This window comes from Schistocerca nitens, chromosome 6, assembly GCF_023898315.1.
Source record: "Schistocerca nitens isolate TAMUIC-IGC-003100 chromosome 6, iqSchNite1.1, whole genome shotgun sequence".
Classification (NCBI taxonomy): domain Eukaryota; kingdom Metazoa; phylum Arthropoda; class Insecta; order Orthoptera; family Acrididae; genus Schistocerca; species Schistocerca nitens.
In genome coordinates this window covers 712,771,733-712,796,600 of record NC_064619.1, presented here as the reverse complement: position 1 = coordinate 712,796,600, position 24,868 = coordinate 712,771,733, and the positions used below count along the sequence as shown (strand labels likewise).

The 24,868-nt window shown below is 45.2% G+C and overlaps 1 protein-coding gene across 1 annotated transcript; it reads left to right on the top strand.

Annotated features, from left to right (window-relative positions):
* The first annotated feature begins 1,654 nt into the window (after positions 1-1,654).
* Positions 1,655-21,504, top strand: LOC126263094 (cortactin-binding protein 2-like). The gene is made up of 4 exons (XM_049960105.1): positions 1,655-1,729; positions 10,868-11,435; positions 14,119-14,820; positions 20,940-21,504. The coding sequence occupies exons 2-4, from the start codon at positions 10,879-10,881 to the stop codon at positions 21,424-21,426; spliced, it is 1,746 nt and encodes a 581-aa protein (XP_049816062.1). The 5' UTR covers positions 1,655-1,729; positions 10,868-10,878; the 3' UTR covers positions 21,427-21,504.
* Positions 21,505-24,868: the final 3,364 nt, after the last annotated feature.

The window sequence follows — 24,868 nt, the reverse complement described above, 5'->3', positions numbered from 1 at the left end:
TAATGTCCCATCGATGATGAGGCATTGCATTGGAGCACAAACAGGAAGTAAATCGCCTTTGCTCCTTTTACGGGATGTTATGTGGGTACATTACATTGCCTGGGTATGTATTTATTCCAATTCTATTAGCTCATCTCCTATCTCCTCTCTTTGTCCATCTCCTTCGTCCTCCTCTCTGTCCATCTCCTTCTGCTTCCTCTTTCTGCCCACCTCTTCCACCCCCTCCCACCCACCTCACTCTATACGTCCTCCTATCCTTTGCTCTGTCCATCTGCTTCTCCCTCCTGTGTCCATCTGCTCTTTCCTCTCAGCCCGTCTCCTGCTCCCACCTCTGTGTCCATCTCTCCTGCCCCTCTAACTTCTCCCCACTTCCTTCCTCCCCTCCTGCCCGTCCCTCTGCCCATTTCGTCCTGCAGTCTCTCTCAGTTCATCTCCCCCCATCTCTCTCCATCTCCTCCTCACTCCTTCTTCTGTCCATTTCCTCTGCCCCCTCTCTCTGTCCAACTCCTTCTCCTCTCTTGCTACCCCCATTTCCTGCCCCCTTCCCCACTCCACTCTGTTCATCTCCTCCTGCCCCTGTCTGTGTCCATGTCTTTCTTCCCCTTCTCTGACTGTCCATCTCTTCCTCCTCCTTCTCTCTCCTCGTTATCAAGCTCACTCAAATAGGGGGCTGCTGGTTCTTGAACCCTGCAGTACTTCTTTGCAGATAGTAAGTAACATGTGTATCAAATTTGGCTGAAATCGATCCAGTTGTTTATGGGGAGCTTTTTACTCACAGCTTTGTCAGGGTATGCACTTTCACATATGTTTCACATAGTTTTAAAAAAGACATGCATATTTGTACACATATTCCACCTGCATCTGTAGCCACTTTGGCCCTGCAGTATCGTTTCCGCACAGCCCAGTCTCTATGACGTCACGTACCTGCGAGATCTTTCGCATTACAGTCAATTTCTTAATGAGTATAGGGAAAATTAGGCGTTGTATGGGTCTATAATACTTCGTCGTAAACTAGTAAAAAGTAGTCTAGAAATTTCCGATTTCACGGAGCTTTTTGTTAGCCGGCCGGCGTGGCCGAGCGGTTCTAGGCGCTTCAGTCTGGAACCGCGCGACCGCTACGGTCGCAGGTTCGAATCCTGCCTCGGGCATGGATGTGTGTGATGTCCTTAGGTTAGTTAGGTTTAAGTAGTTCTAAGTTCTGTGGGACTGATGACCTCAGCAGTTAAGTCCCATAGTGCTCATAGCCATTTGAAGCCATACAGAACTGACCAACAAACATCACAATTACATACACACCTATTGTACAGAAAATGCAGAAACAGATTGTTTGATGCTGTTCAGATTCAGATCGGGACAAAATGTTCGGGCACACTGTGCAAAGATTCAGAACATATTTTGGTATTTCGCACACCTCAGTACCAGAGCTGTTCGTGCCCATCGATAAACGGGTTACGTAAGCCTGCCTACGCGGCGCCCTCATGATGTGAGCTTTTCAGATCTTACGGTAAACACTCGAGATAAGCGATAAACTGATAGGCGCCACCTGGTTGCAGTCGCCTGTGGAGCGAGTGCAGGGTGCGGTCACGTGACGTGGCAGCGGCCGACGACCGCAGGTATATAGAGAGCAGAACGGGAGGCTGGGCCGACTGTCCCTGCCTGCACTGCGACTTCAACGGCTGACGGGGCACTGCGCGTGTGTTTGCTGACATCACTCCTCCCTGAGTCTAGGGTAAGTAGAGGCTCTGTACGACGTGCTCGTTCACTGTCATAATTTATTGATGTAGTGAGAAAGTGTTGTACTGCTCCGTCAGTCGATTACCGGCACGTGTACGACAGCATGCGCAACCTAATACATTCCAAAACGCCGCAGATGGAAACTGGATTCTTCAGGTTCAAATGGTTCAAATGGCTCCGAGCGCTATGGGACTTAACATCTGAGCTCATCAGTCCCCTAGAACTTAGAGCTACTTAAACCTAACTAACCTAAGTACAGCACACACATCCATGCCCGAGGCAGGATTCGAACCTGCGACCGTAATGGTCGCGCGGTTCCAGACTGAAGCGCCTAGAACCGCTCGACCACACCGGCCGGCTGGATTCTTCAGGGGCTCATATGTCTGGAACTTCTGGTGATAGACAGCTAGGGTCAAGTGTTTTGTATAGCCCTTGGGCTACAACTTAGAACTACTTAAACCTAACTAACCTAAGGACATCACACACATCCATGCACGAGGCAGGATTCGAACCTGCGACCGTAGCGGTCGTGCGGTTCCAGACTGTAGCACCTAGAACCGCTCGCAGGTTCGAATCCTGCCTCGGGCATGGATGTGTGTGATGTCCTTAGGTTAGTTAGATTTAAGTAGTTCTAAGTTCTAGGTGACTGATGACCTCAGAAGTTAAGTCGCATAGTGCTCAGAGTCATTTGAACCATTTTAGAACCGCTCGGCCACTCTGGCCGGCTGCGCACGTAGAGTAATCATGTTCTTGTTGTTATGGTCTTCATTCCGAAGACTGGTTCGATGTAGCTCTCGATGCTACTCTACGCTGTGCAAACCTCTTCATCTTCGAATAACATTTGCTACACACATGATTTTGTATCTCGTTACTGTCATCATTTCTTGGTCTCTCTCTAAGACTCTTACCCCCCCCCCCCCCCCAATACTTTCCTGCAATACTAACTTGGTGATCGCTTGATATCTCAGAATGTATCCTATCAACAGATCCCTTCTTCTCGTTAGGTGACGCCACAAATTTCTTTTACTCGCCAGTTCTGTTCAGTACCTTGTCATTAATTAAATGATCGACCCATCTAATCTTCAGCATTCTTCTGTAGCATCACATTTCAAAGGCTTCTGTTCTCTTCTTATCTAAACTGTTTATTGTCCTTGTTTCACTTCCAAGCATAGCTACATTCCAGAAAAATACCTTTAGAAAAGATATCCTAAAACTTAAATCTATACTTGAAGTCAACAAATTTATCTTCTTCAGAAACGCTTTACTTGACGTTGCTAGTCTACATTTTTCATCCTCTCTGCTAAGGCCATCCTCAGTTATTTTACTTTCAAAATCGCGAAACTCATCTACTACCTTAAGTGTCTCGTTTGATAATCTTATATCCTCATCATCATCTGATTTAATTCGGCTACATTTCATTGTCCTTGTTTTGCTTTTGTTGGTATCCATCATTCGTCCTCCTTTCAAGACATGCTCCATTCCGTTCAGCTGCTCTTCCAAGTCCTTTGCCGGCTCTGACAGAATTACAATGTCATTGCCAAACCTCATAGTTTTTATTTCTTATCCCTGAACTTTAATTGCTTCTCCAAATTTTTCTGTGGTTTCCTTTACTGCTTGCTCAATCTACCGATTGAATAACATTGGGGACAGGCTACAACTCTTGTATCACTCCCTTTTCAATCACTGCTTCCCCTTCATGCCCATCGACTCTTCTGACTAGTGGTTTCTGTGCAAGTTGTAAATAAGGTTTCGCTCTTTGTATTTTACTCCTGCTGTCATCATAATTTCAAAGAGAGTATTCCTGTCAACAAAAAGTGATTCAAATGGCTCTGAGCACTAGGGGACTCAACATCTGAGGTCATCAGTCCTCTAGAAAATAGAACTACTTAAACCTAACTAACCGTAACGGTCGCGCGGTTCCAGACTGAAGCGCCTAGAACTGTTCGGCTACACTGGCCGGTATTCCTGTCAACACTGTCAAAAGCTTTCTCTAAGTCTAATAATAAGATACACGTAGGGTTGTCTTCCCTTAACCTATCTTCTAAGAAAAGTCATATGCTTGGTGTTGCCTCGCGTATTCCTACCTTTCCCTGGGATCCAAACTGATCTTCCCAAACTGATCTTCCGCTACTACCAGTTTGCCCATTCTTCTGTAAGAATTCTTGTTAGTATTTTATTGTACTTGTGGTTCGGCAATATTCGCATCTGTCGGCACCTACTTTCTTTGGAATCGGAATTACTACATTTTTCATGAAGTCTAAGAGTATCTCGCCTGTCTCATACAACTTGTACACGAGATGGAATGGTTTTGTCATGGCTGGCTCTTCCCTTTCTATAATGTTGCCTTCATTTTCATTTGCCTTGTTTGGGCTCTTCTTTGCTTAGTGCTGGTTTTCCACCTGAGCTCTTGCTATCCATTCAACAGCTTCCCTTTGTCCAAAGGCCTCTTTATTTTCTTAGAGATGGTCTCTATCTTTTCTCCTAGTGAAGTAAGCTTCTGTACCCTTACATTTGTCCCACAGCCATTCCCGCTTAGCCATTTTGAATTTCCTCTCTGTCTCATTTTTTAGATATTTTTGATCCATTTCACCTACTTCTTTTGGTGAATTTTTAAACTTCTCCTTTCATAAATCAAATTCAGTATCTCCTGTGATGTGCAAGGATTTCTACTAGTGGCTTGACTTTTCATCTATTTCATCCTCTGCTGGCTTCACTATTCCATCACTCAAAGATACCCGTTCATCTTCTGCTGCATTCCTTATCTCTGCTGTCGTCAATCGTTTCGTAATGCTTCCTCTGAATCTTTAAACATCTGATTCTTTCAACTTACTCATGTATCATCTCCTTAATTTCCCATCTTTTTGCATTTTGTTCAGTTTTAATCCGCAGTAAATTGTGGTTAGAGTGCACATCTGCCCCTCGAAAAGTCTTACAATTTAAGATCTGGTTCTGAAAGCTCTGTTCGTGTGACTGTCGAGGACATTACCCGGTTGCATTCCCACAAGTTATTTGAACATTGTATACACGGCGAGAAACTAAGATCTCACGCCGTAAAATATAATTTTTTCCTCAGTAACTGGAGAAATTAGGAGGATAACTCGTTGAATGGTTCAAATGGCTCTGAGCACTATGGGACTCAACATCTTAGGTCATAAGTCCCCTAGAACTTAGAACTACTTAAACCTAACCAACCTAAGGACATCACACACACCCATGCCCGAGGCAGGATTCGAACCTGCGACCGTAGCAGCCTCGCGGTTCCGGACTGCAGCGCCAGAACCGCACGGCCACCGCGGCCGGCATAACTCGTTGAATAAAATACTACTATAGCTCTTTATGGCCTTCTTAATATTGCGCTAGAACCCCATTTTCAATGACTTCGTGATCAGTTAATATTCCATTGTAGAAAAGAAGTTAAGGAAATGAGGCGTCCGACCTTTCTGGCGCTTGTTACGCTAACGGAATGTTCTGAAGCAAAAAAGAATTATTTTTTAAATATTGTTGTTAAAAATTTTGAGCTATTCACCTGTGGCACCAGCAAGGATACCATAACGTTATAGTTCTACATCTACATCTACATACATACTTCACAAGCCACCGTACTTTGCGTGCTGAGGGTATCCTGTAGTACAAGTCATTTCCTTTTCTGTTCTATTCGCAAATAGAGCGATACCAGCCATAATCTTCCTCATTGAATCGCCCTGCAGTGAGCCTCAACTGCAGGATTTTCTCAGTAGTGCTCCTCCCAGAGAGAGTCGCTTCCTTCCAGTGATCCAGAAGCATCTTCCTAACACTTGCGTGTTGTTCGAACCTACAGGTAACAAATCTAGCAGCTCGCCTCTGAAATGCTGTGATGTCTTCCTTTAATCCAACCTGGTGCGGATCCCAAACACTCGAACTGTATTCAACAACTGGTCGAACTAGACGTCTACATGCGGTCTCCTTTACAGATGAAACCACACATTCATAAAATTCTCCCCAAAAACCGAAGCCGACCATTCGCCTTCTCTTCTACAGTCCTCACGTACTCATTCCACTACATACTGCTTAACAGCATTACGCCTAGATATTTCACTGACTTGACTGTGACCAGCAGCACGCTAGTTATACTGTATTCGAACATTAGGCTTTTGTTTTTCCTACTCATCCGCACTAACTTACACTTACATTTAGAGCTAGCTGGCATTCATCACATCAATTAGAAATTTTACACTGAAGAGCCAAAGAAACTGGTACACTTGCCTAATATCGTGTAGGGCCCCCACGAGCACGCGGAAGTGTCGCAACACGTCGTGGCAGGGACTCGACTTATGTCTGAAGTAATGATGGAGAGAACTGACACCAGGGCTATCCATAAATCCGTGATAATACGACAAGATGTCTTCTGAACAGCACGTTGCAAGGCATCCCAGATACGCTCAATAATGTTCTTGTCTGGGGAGATTTATGGCCACCGGAATTGTTTAAACTGAGAAGAGTGTTTCTGGAGTCGCTCTGTAGCAATTTTGGACGTTTGGGGTGTGGCATTGTCCTGCTGGAATTGCCCAAGTCCGTCGGAATGCAGAATGCCATGAATGGAAGCAGGCAATCAGATACGATACTTACGTACGTGTCACCTGCCAGAGTCGGGTCTAGATGTACCAGGGGCCCGGTATCACTCCCTCCGAATTGAACAGTACCCTGCTGACATGCAGGGTCCAGGGATTCATGAGGTTTCTCCACAACCGTACACGTTCATCCGCTCGATACTATTTGAAACGAGACTCGTCCGACCAGGCAACATCTTCCCAGTCATCAAATAGTCAATGGCGGTGTCGACGTCTAAGGCGCTGCAGTCATGGACTGTGCGGCTGGTCCCGGCGGAGGTTCGAGCCCTCCCTCGGGCATGGGTGTGTGTGTTGGTCCTTAGGATAATTTAGGTTAAGTAGTGTGTAAGCTTAGGGACTGATTACCTTAGCAGTTAAGTCCCACAAGATTTCACACACATTTGAACATTTCGGTGTTGACGGGCCCAGGTGAGGCGTAAAGTGTGTCGTGCAGTCATCAAAGGTACACGAGTGGGCCTTCTGCTCCGGAACCCCATATCGATGATGTTTCGTTGAATGGTTCGAACGCTGACACTTGTTGATGGCCCAGAATTGAGATCTGCAGCAATCTCTGGAAGCGTGGCACTTCTGTCATGTTGAACGATTCTCTTCAGTCGGTCTCTTCCTGCAGGATCTTTTTCCGGCCCAGCGATGTCGGAGATTTGATGTTTTACCAGATTCCTGATATTTACGGTACAAGCGTGAAATGGTCGTATGGGAAAATCCCCACTTCATCGCTACCTCGGAAATGCTGCGTCCCATCGCTTTGTCCCATAGCTCGTGCGCCAACTATAACACCATATTCAAACTCATTTAAATCTTGATATCCTGCCATTGTAGCAGCAATAAGCTCTCTAACAAGTGCGCCAGACACTTTCTGTCTCATATAGGCTTTGCCGACCGCAGCGCCGTATTCTGCCTGTTTACATATGTATTTGAATACGCATGCCTATACCAGTTTCTTTGGCGCTTGAGTCATCTTGTATTCTCTTACAATCACCAGATGTAGATATAGGTGTAACCGTCTACATCTACATCTACATGGACATGGATACTCTGCAGATCACATTTAAGTGCGTGGTAGAGGGTTCATCGAACCACCTTCACAGTTCTCTGATATTCCAATCTCGTATATCGCGCGGAAAGAATGAACACCTATATCTTTCCGTACGAGCTCTGATTTCCCTTATTTCATCGTGGTGATCGTTCCTCCCTATGTAGATCGGTGTCAACAAAATATTTTCGCATTCGGAGGAGAAAGTTGGTGACTGGAATTTCGTGAGAAGATTCCGTCGCAACGAAAAACGCCTTTCTTTTAATGATTTCCAGCCCAAATCCTGTATCATTTCCGTGACACTCTCTCCCATATTTCGCGATAATACAAAATGTACTGTCTTTCTTTGAACTTTTTCGATGTACTCCGTCAGTCCTATCTGGTAAGAATCGCACTCCGCACAGCAGTATTCTAAAATTGGACGGACAAGCGTAGTGTAGGCAGTCTCCTTAGTAGGTCTGTTACATTTTATAAGTGTCCTGCCAATAAAACACAATCTTTGGTTAGCCTTCCCACCACATTTTCTATGTGTTCCTTCCAATTAAAGTTGTTCGTAATTGTAGTACCTAGGTATTTAGTTGAATTTACGGCTTTTAGATTGGACTGATTTATCGTGTAACCGAAGTTTAACGAGTTCCTTTTAGCACTCATGTGGATGACCTCACATTTTTCGTTATTTAAGGTCAACTGCCACTTTTCGCACCATTCAGATATTTTTTTCTAAATCGTTTTGCAGTTTTTTTTAATCTTCTGATGACTTCATTAGTCGATAAACGACAGCGTCATCGGTAACCAACGGAAGACGGCTGTCCAGATTGTCTCCAAAATCGTTTATATAGATAAGGAACAGCAAAGGGCCTATAACACTACCTTGGGGAACGCCAGAAATGACTTCTGTTTTACTCGATGACTTTCCTTCAATTACTACGAACTGTGACCTCTCTGACAGGAAGTCACAAATCCAGTCACATAACTGAGACGATATCCCATAAGCACGCAATTCCACTACGAGCCGCTTGTGTGGTACAGTGTCAAAAGCCTTCCGGAAATCCAGGAATACGGAATCGATCTGAAATCCCTTGTCAATAGCACTCAGCACTTCATGTGAATAAAGAGCTAGTTGTGTTTCACAGGAACGATGTTTTCTAAACCCATGTTGACTGTGTCTCAATAGACCGTTTCCTTCGAGGTAATTCATAATGTTCGAACACAATATATGTTCTAAAATTCTGCTGCATATCGACGTTAACGATATGGGCCTGTAATTTAGTGGTTGGGTTGGGGTTGGGTTGTTTGGGGGAAGAGACCAAACAGCAAGGTCATCGGTCGTGGGCCTGTAATTTAGGGGTTTGGTTGGGGTTGGGTTGTTTGGGGGAAGAGACCAAACAGCGAGGTCATCGGTCTCATGGGGTTAGGGAAGGACGGGGAATGAAGTCGGCCGTGCCCTTTCAAAGTAACCATCCCAGCATTTGCCTGGAGCGATTTAAGGAAATCACGGAAAACCTAAATCGGGATGGCCGGACGCGGGATTGAACTAATTTAGTGGATTACTCCTACTACCTTTCTTGAATATTGGTGTGACCTGTACAACTTTCCAGTCTTTGGGTACGGATCTTTCGTCGAGCGAACGGTTGTATATGATTGTTAAGTATGTAGCTAATGCATCAGCATACTCGGAAAGGAACCTAATTGGTATACAGTCTGGACCAGAAGACTTGTTTTCATTAAGTGATTTGAGCTGCTTCACTACTCCGAGGATATTTACTTCTACGTTACTCGTGTTGGCAGCTGTTCTCGATTCGAATTTTGGTTACAGTTACAGTTCATTTGTGACAGACAACCTTTACTAGCATTTGCTTGACAATGCATCGTATACAGGGTGTTACGAAAAGGTACGGCCAAATTTTCAGGAAACATTCCTCACACACAAAGAAAGAAAATATGTTATGCGGAAATGTGTCCGGAAACGCTTACTTTCCATGTTAGAGCTCATTTTATTACTTCTCTTCAAATCACATTAATCATGGAATGGAAACACAGCTACAGAACGTACCAGCGTGACTTCAAACACTTTGTTACAGGAAATGTTCAAAATGTCCTCCGTTAGCGAGGATACATGCATCCACCCTCCGTCGCATAGAATCCCTGATGCGCTGATGCAGCTCTGGAGAATGGCGTATTGTATCACAGCCGTGCACAATACGAGCACGAAGAGTCTCTACATTTGGTACCGGGTTTGCGTAGACAGGAGCTTTCAAATGCCCCCATAAATGAAAGTCAAGAGGGTTGAGGTCAGGAGAGCGTGGAGGCCATGGAATTGGTCCGCCTCTACCAATCCATCGGTCACCGAATCTGTTGTTGAGAAGCGTACGAACACTTCGACTGAAATGTGCAGGAGCTCCATCGTGCATGAACCACATGTTGTGTCGTACTTGTAAAGGCACATGTTCTAGCAGCACAGGTAGAGTCTCCCGTATGTAATCATGATAACGTGCTCCATTGAGCGTAGGTCGAAGAACATGGGGCCCAATCAAGACATCACCAACAATGCCTGCCCAAACGTTCACAGAAAATCTGTGTTCATGACGTGATTGCACAATTGCGTGCGGATTCTCGTCAGCCCACACATGTTGATTGTGAGGAATGAAGCCTCATCCGTAAAGAGAACATTTGCACTGAAATGAGGATTGACACATTGTTGGATGAACCATTCGCAGAAGTGTACCCGTGGAGGCGAATCAGCAGCTGATAGTGCCTGCACACGCTGTACATGGTACGGAAACAACTGGTTCTCCCGTAGCACTCTCCATACAGTGACGTGGTCAACGTTACCTTGTACAGCAGCAACTTCTCTGACGCTGACATTAGGGTTATCGTCAACTGCACGAAGAATTGCCTCGTCCATTGCAGGTGTCCCGTCGTTCTAGGTCTTCCCCAGTCGCGAGTGAGTCATAGGCTGGAATGTTCCGTGCTCCCTTAAGACGCCGATCAATTGCTTCGAACGTCTTCCTGTCGGGACACCTTCGTTCTGGAAATCTGTCTCGATACAAACGTACCGCGCCACGGCTATTGCCCCGTGCTAATCCATACATCAAATGGGGATCTGCCAACTCCACATATGTAAACATTGCACTGACTGCAAAACCACGTTCGTGATGAACACTAACCTGTTGATGCTACGTACTGATGTGTTTGATGCTAGTACTATAGAGCAACGAGTCGCATGTCAACACAAGCACCGAAGTCAACATTACATTCCTTCAATTGGGGCAACTGGCGGTGAATCTAGGAAGTACAGTCATACTGACGAAACTAAAATGAGCTCTAACATGAAAATTAAGCGTTTCCGCACACATGTCCACATAACATATTTTCTTTATTTGTGTGTGAGGAATGTTTCCTGAAAGTTTTGGCCGTACCTTTTTGTAACACCCTGTATATATTGAGTGTGCTGTGTGAGAACGAAGGACTGCTCAGTGGCTCCGTGTTTCAGAATCGTCCACGATGGAAGCAGTTACGGAAGCTGCGGAGACGGCAGCCGTGGTGCCCGGCCTGGGAGACCTCCTGGACGCGGGGGACGGCGCCGTGGTGACGCTGGTGGCGGGCGACACCCGGCTGGCGGCGCACAGCGCCGTCCTCGCGGCCAGGAGCCCCGTGCTGGCAGCCAGGTTCCAGCACGACACGCCGCACGTCACCATCACGGACGCGGAGGGCCCGGTGCTACGCCAGCTGCTAGCCTACTGCTACACCCTCCAGGCCCCGCAGCTGCCCGGCATGGCTCCCCAACTGCTGGCAGCTGCCGACAAGTACGACTTGTCAGGCCTGAAGGACGCGTGCGAGCAGCAGCTGGCCGCACGGCTGCACGTGGAGAATGCGGCGGCCACGGCTGTGCTCGCGCTGAGCCACTCTTGCTCCAGGTTGAAGGAAGCCGCTGTCGCGTTTATAAAAACCCACACCTACGAGGTGGTGATGACGCAGGGCTGGGCGGATGCCGTGGTCAGCCACCCTCACGCTGTTGTGGAGTTAACTTGCCTGATTACAGAGCCACCTGCACCAACCAGGTATGCACATACGGAATAGTCATTCTCCCAGCACGTTGTGATGCCCTTACCACTGAGCTTCCTTAGAGGGCCGGCCGGGGTGGCCGAGCGGTTCTAGGCGCTACAGTCTGGAACCACGCGACCGCTACGGTCGCAGGTTGGAGTCCTGCCTCGGGCATGCATGTGTGTGACGTGCTTAGGTTAGTTAGGTTTAAGTAGTTCTAAGTTCTAGGGGACTGATGACCTTAGAAGTTAAGTCCCATAGTGCTCAGAGCCATTTGAACCACTTTTCCTTAGAGGTGGCTGAGCTATGAGCCATACAGCTGCAGAAGTCACGTGCATGTGTCTCAAAATTCTTGCTTTGCCTTCTCTTAACAGGTTCATCATGTTCTTGTTGTGGTCTTCAGTCCTGAGACTGGTTTGATGCAGCTCTCCATGCTTCTCTATCCTGTGCAAGCTTCTTCCATCTCTGAGTAACTACTGCAACCTACATCCTTCTGAATCTGCTTAGTGCATTCATCTCTTGGTCTCCCTCAACAATTTTTACCCTCCACGCTGCTCTCCAATGCTAAATTGGTGATCCCTTGATGCCTCAGAACATGTCCTACCAACCGATCCCTTCTTCTTGTCAAGTTGTGACACAAACTCCTATTCTCTTCAATTCTATTCAATACCTCCTCATTAGTTATGTGATCTACCCATCTAATCTTCAGCACTCTTCTGTAGCACCAAATTCCGAAAGCTTCTATTCTCTTCTTGTATAAACTCTTTATTGTCCATGTTTCACTTCCATATATCGCTACGCTCCATACAAATACTTTCAGAAAGGACTCCCTAACACTTAAATCTATACTCGATGTTAACAAATTTCTTTTCTTCAGAAACACTTTCCTTGCCATTGCCTGTCTACATTTTATATCCTCTCTACTTCGACCATCATCAGTTATTTTGCTCCCCAAATAGCAAAACTCCTTTACTACTTTAATTGTCTCATTTCCTAATCTAATTCCCTCAGCATCACCTGAGTTAACTCGACTACATTCCATTATCCTCGTTTTGCTTTTGTTGATATTCATTTTATATCCTCCTTTCAAGACACTGCCCATTCCGTTCAACTGCTCTTCCAAGTCCTCTGCTGTCTCTGACAGAATTACAACGTCGTCGGTGAACTTCGAAGTTTTTATTTCTTCTCCATTGATTTTAATACCTACTCCGAACTTTTCTTTTGTTTCCTTTACTGCTTGCTCAATATACAGATTGAATAGCATCGGGGAGAGCCTTCAACCCTGTCTCACTCCCTTCCCAAGCACTGCTTCCCTTTCATGTCCCTCGACTCTTATAACTGCCATCTGGTTTCTGTACAAATTGTAAATAGCCTTTCGCTCCCTGTATTTTACCCCTGCCACCTTCAGAATATGAAAGAGAGTATTCCAGTTAACGTTGTCAAAAGCTTTCTCTAAGTCTACAAATGCTAGAAACGTATGTTTGCCTTTTCTTAATCTTTCTTCTAAGATAAGTCTTAAGGTTAGTATTGCCTCACGTGTTCCAACATTTCTACGGAATCCAAACTGATCTTTCCCGAGGTCCGCTTCTACCAGTTTTTCCATTCGTCTGTAAAGAATTCGCGTTAGATTTTTGCAGCTGTGACTTATTAAACTGATAGTTCGGTAATTTTCACATCTGTCAACACCTGCTTTCTTTGGGATTGTAATTATTATATTCTTCTTGAAGTCTGAGGGTATTTCGCCTGTCTCATACATTTTGCTCACCAGATGGTAGAGTTTTGTCAGGACTGGCTCTCCCAAGGCCATCAGTAATTCTAATGGAATGTTGTCTACTCCCGGGGCCTTGTTTCGACTCAGGTCTTTCAGTGCTCTGTCAAACTCTTCACGCAGTATCTTATCTCCCATTTCATCTTCATTTACATCCTCTTCCATTTCTATAATATTGTCCTCAAGTACATCGCCCTTGTATAAACCCTCTATATACTCCTTCCACCTTTCTGCCTTCCCTTCTTTGCTTAGAACTGGGTTGCCATCTGAGCTCTTGATATTCATACAAGTGGTTTTCTTCTCTCCAAAGGTCTCTCTAATTTTCCTGTAGGCAGTATCTATCTTACCCCTAGTGAGACAAGCCTCTACATCCTTACATTTGTCCTCTAGCCATCCCTGCTTAGCCATTTTGCACTTTCTGTCGATCTCATTTTTGAGACGTTTGTATTCCCTTTTGCCTGCTTCATTTACTGCATTTTTATATTTTCTCCTTTCATCAATTAAATTCAATATTTCTTCTGTTACCCAAGGATTTCTATTAGCCCTCGTCTTTTTACCTACTTGATCCTCTGCAGCCTTCACTACTGCATCCCTCAGAGCTACCCATTCTTCTTCTACTGTATTTCTTTCCCCCATTCCTGTCAATTGTTCCCTTATGCTCTCCCTGAAACTCTCTACAACCTCTGGTTCTTTCAGTTTATCCAGGTCCCATCTCCTTAAATTCCCACCTTTTTGCAATTTCTTCAGTTTCAATCTGCAGTTCATAACCAATAGATTGTGGTCGGAATCCACATCTGCCCCTGGAAATGTCTTACAATTTAAAACCTGGTTCCTAAATCTCTGTCTTACCATTATATGGTAAGTCCTGCCTATAGTAAGCAGCTATCTGGTCCGTACTTGAACTTGCTCACCTATGCTGTGTCTCTGTGCAGCGCGCCAGCCACTACAGAGGGTGGACCAGCCACTACAGAGGGTGGACCAGCCACTACAGAGGGTGGACCAGCCACTACAGAGGACGGACCAGCCACTACAGAGGGTGGACCAGCCACTACAGAGGGTGAAATAGCCACTACAGAGGGTGAACCAGCCACTACAGAGGGTGAACCAGCCACTACAGAGGACGGACCAGCCACTACAGAGGGTGGACCAGCCACTACAGAGGGTGGACCAGCCACTACAGAGGGTGGACCAGCCACTACAGAGGGTGAACCAGCCACTACAGAGGGTGGACCAGCCACTACAGAGGGTGGACCAGCCACTACAGAGGGTGGACCAGCCACTACAGAGGGTGGACCAGCCACTACAGAGGACGGACCAGCCACTACAGAGGGTGAACCAGCCACTACAGAGGGTGGACCAGCCACTACAGAGGGTGGACCAGCCACTACAGAGGGTGGACCAGCCACTACAGAGGGTGGACCAGCCACTACAGAGGGTGGACTAGCCACTACAGAGGGTGGACCAGCCACTACAGAAGATGAGGGTGCTATGCCAGCCACTACAGAGGTTGGGCCCACCCCTGCCTCTCACCGCCAGCTCCCCTGCGACCCCAGCCAAGCTCACGTCACAGCTGCACTGCCCACAATTCCCCACCATACAGCTTCGCCTGATGAAGCCACAGCCTCCCCCATGCGGTGAGTTGCGTCACTGCATCTTCACATACTCCACACTCGAAATACCACTTATTGTTGTGTTAATCAAGTATCATGATCAAAACATTAAATCTCGCTATGTTTCATAAAGTGTAGATTATATTTGTCAAGAACAATTGCTCCTTTTATGCATCTGAGTGTACTGAATTTTGACGTTCGAGTAGTCGTGTATAAAAGAGATTTTCTGCATCCGTCCTCAGCGTCACCGTGTGTATTATGTTCCATTCAGAACATAAATACACTAAAAAAATACGACGCACCAGGACAGAATTATCGAAATCGGACAGAAATTAGTAGATGTCTTGTACAAACAACTGATTACACTTTCGGAAAAATTGGATGATTTGTTCAAGAGAACGAATTTCACAAACTGAGCAAGTCATTAACACGTTGTTCCACCTCTGGCACTTATGCAAGCAGTTATTTGGCTTGGACTGATTCAGAGGGTTGTTGGATGTCCTCCTGAGGGATATTGTGCCAAATTATGTCCAAATTCCGGAGCTGGTTGGAGGGATCAACTCATAATCCTCCAAACGTTCTCAACTGCGGAGAGATCCGGCGACATTTCTGGCCAAGGTAGGGCTTGGCAAGCATGCAGACGAGTAGCAGAAACTCTCGATATGTGTGGGCGGTATTATCTTGCCGAAATGCAAGCCCAGGATGCCTTCCATGAAGGGCAACAAAATGGATAGTAGAATATCGTTGACACACCTTTGCGCTGTAAGGGTGCCGAGGATGACAACCAAAGGGGTCTCGCTATGAAAAGAAATGGCATCCCAGACCATCACTCCTGGCTTTCAGGCTGTGTGATGGGCGAGAGTCGGGTTGGTACTCCACTGCTATGGTTGGTTCTCCACTGCTGTCTGGGGTGCCTCCAGACACATCTAATGCCTTGAATCTCACTGACTGGAGCAGAATTGTCTTCAGTTATGAGTCCTGCAACCAACTGAGCCCTGATGAACAGTGGAGACGCCTGGACAGTGGGGGGTACCAATCTGTTTGCCGCCTACCAAATGGAAGGACAATCAGGAGAGATAGTTAGGCGAGCCATTTCTTTTCATAGCAGGACCCCTCCGGTTGTCATCCATGACACCCTTCACAATACAGCGATACGTCGACAATATTCTACGCCCCATTTATGGTACTCTTCATGGTAAGCCACCCTGGGATTACTTTTCAGCAAGATAATGCCCGCCTGCACACGGCGAGAGTTTCTACTACTTGTCTTCATGCTTGTCAGTCCTACCTTGGTCAGCAAGGCAGCCGGATCTCTCTCCAGTTGAGAACGTCTGGAGCATTATGGGTAGGGCACTTCAACCAGGTCGGGATTTTGACGATCTAACGCGCCAGTTGGACAGAGTTTGGGACGATCCCTCAGGAGGACATCCAACAACTCTATGAGTCAACTGACTGCTGCCAATGCGTAATTGATTTGCTCAGTCTGTGAAGCTCTTACCAGATAACGTTATCAGATGCCTTTCTAGATCTACAAACGCAATATAAGTTGGTTTATTTTTCTGTAATTGCTTTTCGATAAGGAGTCTCAGTGCCAGAATCGCTTCTATTGTTCCCAATCCCCTTCTGAAACCAAACTGATCTTCACTCAGCATATCCTCCACCTTCTCTTCAAATCTCTTCAGAAGTATTTTTTTGAGAATTTTTGATGCATATGATATTAGGCTTAAAGTTTGGTACTGTTCACATTTTGTAGCTGCTGCGTTCTTTGGTATGGGAACAATGACGCATTTCTGGAAGTCTGTCGGTATCTCTCCTGTGTTGTAGATGGACCTAATAAGTTTAAGCAGCATCGGTTTCATCCCGTCACCAGCATTCTTTATTAGTTCTACAGGGATCTCATCAGTACCCGTTACTTTGTTGTCCCGTAGTTCTTTGAGAGCATTGTCATATTCTTCTTGCAGAATGTCATCTCCCTTGTCATATTCATCTACTTGCTCTTCTCTTCCTATTACTTCCTCCGAAAGAGGTGTTCCAGCATACAACTCCTCTGCGTATTCTTTCCACCTCTTCATCATGTCTTCACCAAACAGCATTTTCCCCTCTTTATTTTCTATTGTGCCTGAGAGTGTTGTTTTACGTTTGTTAAAAAACTGATTTGCTGTTCTGTAGGCTAAATCAGTTCGTCCATATTTTCTACCACTTCCCTACAAATTTCCTCAAGAAAATTTTCTTTTGCTTTCGTAGCTTCTCTATTAACTAAATTCCTTAGTCTTCTGTATTCAGCTTTTCCTTGTTCATCAGTTGCATTTTTTTGTATAATCTCCTCTTTTATATAAGCTCAATAATATCTGTTGTAATCCATTTCCTGCTGTTTCTGGGTTTAGTTTTTCCAACTATCTTTTCTGCTGCTTTGTGTATACCAGATTTAACTTGATTCCAGTCTTCATTTACTCCACCATGTTGAAAATTTTTAGCTACGTTGTCTGTTTCGTAAGCATAGCGCTTTGCCAGTCCCTTAGTTTTGAGTTTTTCTAGTTCCCATTTAACTTTTACTGGCTTCTTCTTCAAACATTTTAACCTAGGTGAACTTTTCATCAGGACCAGGCTATGGTCACTGCCTATGTCTGCAGATGGATTGCTCCTGCAATCTTTTACCTGGTTCATAAAACGTGCTTTCACTAGAATGTAATCAATCTGTTGTCCCCTCAGGTCTCCAGGGGCCTTCCGTGTGTATATTCGTCGTTTGTGACGTCGGAAAGTGTGTTTGCAACAACTAATTGGTGCCTCGAGCAGAACTCGATTGGTCGATCTCCTGTTTCCTTCTTCCAAGCCCATATTTGCCAGCAATCCCTTCCTCCAGTTCTTCACCCACAATTGCATTCCAGTCTCCCATGGCAATCAGGTTTTCATCTCCATTAACATTTCTCATCGTATTACTTATTTCTTAGTATATTTCGTCAACGACTGCATCTTCTTCTTTGGATGTCGGCATGTATAATTGTATCATCACAGTGTCCTTTGGTTTGGTTTCAAGTTTGACCGTAAAGTACAATAGACAACGGTTTATGCCAGATGTGTTGAGAGAGTGCAGCATTGGGGCAGGCGAAAGTGTTTCAGAGCACATGGATGAGCCCGCATCTCGTGGTCGTGCGGTAGCGTTCTCGCTTCCCACGCCCGGGTTCACGGGTTCGATTCCCGGCGGGGTCGGGGATTTTCTCTGCCTCGTGATGGCTGGGTGTTGTGTGCTGTCCTTAGGTTAGTTAGGTTTAAGTAGTTCTAGGGGACTGATGACCATAGATGTTAAGTCCCATAGTGCTCAGAGCCATTTGAACCACATGGATGAATAAAAATTATATTTTTATCAGGTCGATGGTAGTGTCGAGACGAGCCATCATCTAGGTGAGTGGCTACTCGAAACATGCACCGCACTAAAAACACAGTGCATCTGGGGTAGTACTACGCTACAGGGGACAGTCACCTGGTTTTACATGGGACCCATTACAGTATTCGGATGCAGTGTGACAGTTTCTTGCAGCAGGTTAACTGTCCATGTCACAAACCCAGAATCAAGTTACAATGGTCTGGGGAGCACGTTATTGAATTCATATTGATGCCTTGGCCTACAAAACCTGCTAAGTCTGAAAACGATGATGGAATGCTGTCGGGATGGAATGCTACCGGGTGGCAGCTCTGGCCTGAAAACCACCAGCCCATTATTTAAGAGAACTGCATGCCTCCAGAAATCTATGAAGGTCGTGTCGAAACCACGCCACACAGAATCTTTTCTGTTCTGCGTTCTAGAGACTCACCAACAAGCTATAAAGAAGGTACTCATAATGTTTTGCCCATGAGATTGTGTGTGTGTGTGTGTGTGTATATGCCTCAGCATCCAGATACACTTGTGACAATTGCGGCAAGAGATGCCGTGCTGCCATTCGCTTTACAAGTCATATGAAAAAATGCAACCCATAAACACACAGACACTGCACAATCACCACATATATATATATATATATATGTGTGTGTGTGTGTGTGTGTGTGTGTGTGTGTGTGTGTGTTTGTGCCTATACTCTTAGGACGTGATGTGACTAAGTCAGCCTGCCCTGGTGGCCATGCGGTTCTAGGCGCTACAGTCCGGAACCGCGGGACTGCTACGGTCGCAGGTTCTAGGCGCTACAGTCCGGAACCACGGGACTGCTACGGCCGCAGGTTCGAATCCTGCGTCGGGCATGGATGTTTGTGATGTCCTTAGGTTAGTTAGGTTTAAGTAGTTCTAAGTTCTAGGGCACTGATGACCCAAGATGTTAAATCCCATAGTGCTCAGAGCCATTTGAACCATTTGACTAAGTCAGAAATATGGCCAGGCAGCTTTTATTATCACTTTACTTCATGAGCGCTGTCTGAGACAAGGTTTCACATAAATGTGTAAAAGTTTTGTAATACGGCAAGCACGCTTCCAAAACTAGGGACACTGGTGCATACGGTTCACAAAACCCAAAATCTGAAGAACCTTAACACAATACGCAAACGAGAGTGCAGGGTGGCAGAATGTTATACCATGTGCCTCCACAGCCAGTATCAACAGTTCGATAACACAAGCAGCTAGATAACACACAGCGTAACTTTTCGAGAATTCAGCAAACAAACGACATAATTACCAATGCAACAGGGCTGGTTTTTGCAAACCAGACAAGTACGTGTGGGAAATAATTACCAGGATCACCCAGAAAGAAAAGAAAGTTTGGTATAACTAGATAAAAACTATAGATATCAGCACAAAACTACAGTACCTTACTCTGTTTTTCAATGTTGACACCATAACTATAAAGGCAAGATTTGCAACATGGAATCAGTTTTTCAGTTCCCATGTTGTACTTTTCTACCGCCAAAGATCTGAACCAGAAAGTCACTGCTTGTTTGAGGACTTCATCGTTTGCAAACTAGTTTCCATCTAAAAATTCCTTTCTTTTCGGGAATAAGTGAAAATCGCTTGGTATCAAGTCAGGGCTGTAAGAATTATGTCTAAAAGTTTTCCACTTAAGACGTTGAAGTTCTTCCTGTATTCGAGCTGATACATTAGGCCGCACATTGCCACGAATCAAAAACACCTTTGCCAACAGTATTTCACATCACTAAAGACTCGTTCATTGCACTATCACCAACACTCTTTATCTGCCTATAAATTTTGATAGGCCGAACATATTGTGCATTCAGAAAACGAATGACACTACGCGCTCCGCATTTGCCAGGATTTTCAGTGGGTGCCGCTATTTCGGCAACGAAATTCGGCACGCACTGAGACGGTGGAAGGAGCTAATTGTCAGGCTTGCGATCGCGGTGTTTGGGGATCGCCGTTGGGTATGGAACACAATCGTTCTTTATTTTCTGGATGACCCTCGTACAATGAAGACCAAACATCAGCTTCACACATTACACTAAAGAACTGAACCGCAGCGACTCTACAACAAAGACGACGCCTAGGAAAGTGCTATGGGGGTCAAAACCACTTCCACACTGTTGTCCAATGTACAGTCGTTCAGAATTCACATGGTCTATCTCGCCATTCGATAGGAAGGATCAAAAGCGTTTGTCATAATTGTCAGAGCACCAAGATCAATTCCGAAAATATGAATTGTATGAGCAAGTAGTAATATAATTTGTTTATTCAAACTCCTTTCCAGTTGAAACAGCTAAACCAGCTTCTACATGTTTGTACAGCGTTGATAGAAAGAAAACAGTGTTTGGATGGCGGATTGCAGATTTATCAGCTGTAACATCTCCATTGGCCGAATAAGAAAAGGACTTTATTTTTAACTGCCTTTATAAAGAATTTGCTTCATTTTGCTCTTCACCACATGTAAACACACAGTTTGTGGCATCGGTATATAGGAATAGTCTGGTAGGATCGTCATAGTGAGGTTGTCACATGCCAATGACAAGATGATATTTTTCGGTATTACATCGATGCTGCGAGATATACAGTGTGTTCAGAAAGCCACGATCACTCTCAGATCCTACAGGTTTTGTTGATGCATTGAGATACAATGCATCCCCAAGAATCTGCTTAGAGAGAAGGAATGTGTGTGAAAATGTGTGTTTTTATTGTTTATAGCAGGGTATAAGAATCTCGATGTTTTGTGCAGGAACCTTTCTGGACGAGAGAGAGACAGGAGGCTGATACAGGCAGCTAAGCAGGGGACAGTGGAGGTGTTGCAGGCGCTCCTTGCGATAGGCGCAGACGTGGGGGCGAGAGACGAGAGCTGGAGTGGATGGACCGCCCTCCACTGGGCAGCATACTGGGGAGATGCGGAGGCGGTGAGGTGCCTGGTAGATGGCGGGGCCGAAGTGGACGCCAGAGACCACAGGAAGATCGCGCCTCTGCATTTGGCTGCATTCAATGGCCACACGGCCGTGGTACAGATGCTCCTGGCGTCCTCTGCTGATCCCAACTCCAGGCACCACTGGGGAGGAACACCTCTGCACGGGGCAGCGTACGGTGGCCACGCAGACGTGGTGGCTGTGTTGCTGGAGGCAGGAACTGAGATGCGAGCCAGAGATAACATGGGGAAGACCTCCCTGGACTACGCCAGGCTGAATAAACACCAGCACCTGGAAGAGATGCTGTCCTGAAGCTTGCAGACCTATAATATAATTATACGGAATAAAACAAAAGTTTGCTACATTTAAAATAAATAATACAAAAATAAATCCTCTCATCATTTCTTTGTACCTATCATTACCTAGTGGATAAAACTACTGCAGTAGACACTGTAACAAGAGCGATAAGGAGAGTAGTCCTTAAAGCAATGTAAATAACCTTTCTTTTGATGAAATAGTCAGCACTACATTTCTTCAGAAAACTAAACAAAAATCAACAACAGCTGAAAAATACTCCATTACCAATAAGCTCTATATCTCTACTTAAAACGTGTTTCTCATGGCATACAAAATTTTCGTATAACTTATAGAACTGTAGCCACGTGATGTCTTCGACAGTCCCCAATATTTTGACACATACGCACCCAATCACTGTTAGGACACAAATGCAGAACTGTCAGCGGTTATTGATGACATCACCAGGCTTCATCCCTGTAACATGTTACAACCTGTCCTCTACATTATTTGATTACCGAAAATTAGTTGGTATGAGCCTGTTAAACTAGTGTAAATTGCACCATACCCACGTTACTGCCATATAAGCTGTGTGGCTTTACTTTGGTTTTAGGAGAGGTAAAGGCACCAGAGAGGTGGTTCTGATGTTCTACTTGATAATGAAACCAAGAATGAAGAAAAATGAAGGTATGTTCATAGGATTTGTTAACCTATAAATAGTGTCTGATAGTGTCAAATGGTGCAAAATGTTCGAAGTTCAGAGAAAAATAAGTCAGAAGACTGGATGACCAAGAATGAAGTGCTTATATTAAAAAGTTTGTTAGACAGAGATAAAGTCTTTTGTTCCTACTGTTCAATCTACACTGATCAGCCAGAACGTTATGACCACCGACCTGCTATCGATATAAAGCTATACAGGCGATAGCAGCGTCACCTGGCGAGAAATGACTGCTAGTGAGATACATGCACGGTGCATGCAGTGTCAGTGCGTGTGGTCTCCGTCTGTAGAATGGGGAACGTGTCCTATCTATCTGAGTTGGACCGAGGACAGATTGTGATGGCTCACAGACTTGGTACGAGCATTTAGAAAACTGCACGACTTGTCGGGTATTAGAGGAGTGTTGTGGTAAGTGTTTCAGCACGTGGCGAAACCAATGTGAAACCACATCCAGACATCGTGGAGTTGAGCGACCACCTCTCATTATAGATATTGGACGTGGTAAGCTAGGCAGACTCGTAAAACAAGACAGGCAGCGAAATGTGGCGGAGCTAGCATCAGACTTTGATACTGGGTAGAGTAGAAGTGTGTCTGAACATGCAATGCGCCCAGCACTTCTAATAATAGGCCTCCACAGTTGACAACCGGTGCATGTGCCAATGTTAACACCATGATGTAGGCAACTACAACTGAAATGGGCACACGACCGTCGGCACTGGACGTTGACGCAGTGGCGGAGTGTTGTGTGTTCCAATGAATACCGATACCTTCTCCGTCATGTTGATGGGAGGGCGCGAATCCGTCGTCTTCCAGGGAAACAGCTCCTTGATACCTGCACTGCAGGACAGGGACAATCCGGCGGCGGCTCCATTATGCTCTAGGGAACATTCACGTGGGCATCCATGGGCCCACTGAAGCTCGTGGAAGGCACCATTACGGCACACTGGTTGCAGAACACGTACACATGACAATTACGTTTCACAGCGGCAGTGGCATGTTTCAGCAAGATAACACACTGTGTTACAAGACAGGAGTGATGGACTGGTTCGAGGAACATAGAGGCGAGTTCCAGTTGGTGTGCTGGCCCATCAGCGCGCCAGATCTGAACCAGATCGATCACGTCTGGGATGTGATTGAATGTGGCATCCCCAGAATTTACGGAAGTTAGGTAACTTGTGTGTGCAGATGTGGTGCCAAGTTCCTACAGTGACCTAACAAGGCTTCATTGTTTCCGTGCATTGGTGCATCACTGCTGTTATCCATGCCAGAGGTGGACACACTGTCTATTAGGTAGGTGGCTACAATGTTCTTGCTAATGAGTGTATATACTGAAGATGCAATGAAGGAAATAAAGGAAAGAGTCAAGGGTGGGATTAAAATTTGGCCTGAAAGGATATCAAAGATACGTTTCGCTGATGACACTGCTATCCTCAGTGAAAGTGAAGAAGAAATACAGGATCTGATGAATGTAATGAACAGTTGAATGAGTACAGACTGTAGATTGAAAGTGAACCATGAAAAGAGAAAAGTAATCAGGGATCAGCAGAAATCAGAGAAGTAAGAAATTTATCATGAAAATTGGTAATAATGAAGTAGACAAAGTTATGGACCACTGCTATCTTGGAAGCAAAATAAACCATGGTGGACAAATACTTGAAGACATAAAAAGCAGGCTAGCACAATCAAAGAGGGCGTTCCTGGTCAGGAGAAGTCTACTGGTATCAAACGTGGATCTCAATTTGAGGAAGACATATCTGACAATGTTCGTTAGGAGCTCAGCATAGCTGCGCGGGATTAGCCGAGCGGTCTAAGCGCTGCAGTCATGGACTGTGCGACTGGGCCCGGCGGAGGTTCGCGTCCTCCCTCTGGCATGGGTGTGTGTGTTTGTCCTTAGGAGAATTTAGTTTAAGTAGTGTGTAAGCTTAAGGACTGATGACCTTAGCAGTTAAGTCCCATAAGATTTCACACACATTTGAACATTTGAGCTCAGCGTCATACGGTAATGAATAATGTACAGCGGAAAAAGCAGAAGAAAATCCAAGTGTTTGAGATGTGGTGCCACAGAAGAACGTTGAAAATTAGATGGACTGATAAGGAAAGGTGTGGTTCTCTTCAGAATCGGCGAAGAAAGGAACATATGGAAGAATAATGGACAGAATGATAGGGTTTGACATCAAGGAATAACACCCATGTTATTAGAGTGAGCTATAGAGAACTAAAACTGTGGGGAAAGACAGAGACAGGAATAGCCCGTACATCCAGCATATAATTGAGAACACAGGATGCAAGTGCTACTCTGAGATGGAGAAGTTGTAGCAGCACAGGAATTCGTGGTGTGCCACATCAAACCAATCAGAAGACTGATGATCAAAAAAGAGAACAAAGAAGATAAACTGTGTGATTAGAGGTTACAATGTCTCTACAGTTCTTATGTCAGACTAAATTTACATCTGTGTCTGCAGTACATTGACAGTATGTGTGTTTAATTACAATGTGATATTAGTAGCATTATCCACATATTATCACAAAACTATGACCTGAATCATGTTATCAGTTCATTTTTAATTAAAGATAATGAAAAAACCACCTCAGTTCATTCCTTTACCAACCAGCAGTAACACTGCTCTTACGAAAGATAGCAACATCTGTTAGGTAATATGGACCTTCATTCCCACATTACAGTACCCTATAGCATATTTTCCAGCTTTCGACCCGTCTCTAGATCTTGAGTGCGTTTCCTTC

Bases quoted from the DNA above. Each gene is read 5' to 3' on its own strand.
- LOC126263094 (XM_049960105.1), top strand. From the start codon at position 10,879: ATGGAAGCAGTTACGGAAGCTGCGGAGACGGCAGCCGTGGTGCCCGGC. The intron at 11,436-14,118 runs GTATGCACATAC...GTCTCTGTGCAG, and splicing joins GAGCCACCTGCACCAACCAG to CGCGCCAGCCACTACAGAGG. The intron at 14,821-20,939 runs GTGAGTTGCGTC...TGTTTTGTGCAG, and splicing joins GCCACAGCCTCCCCCATGCG to GAACCTTTCTGGACGAGAGA.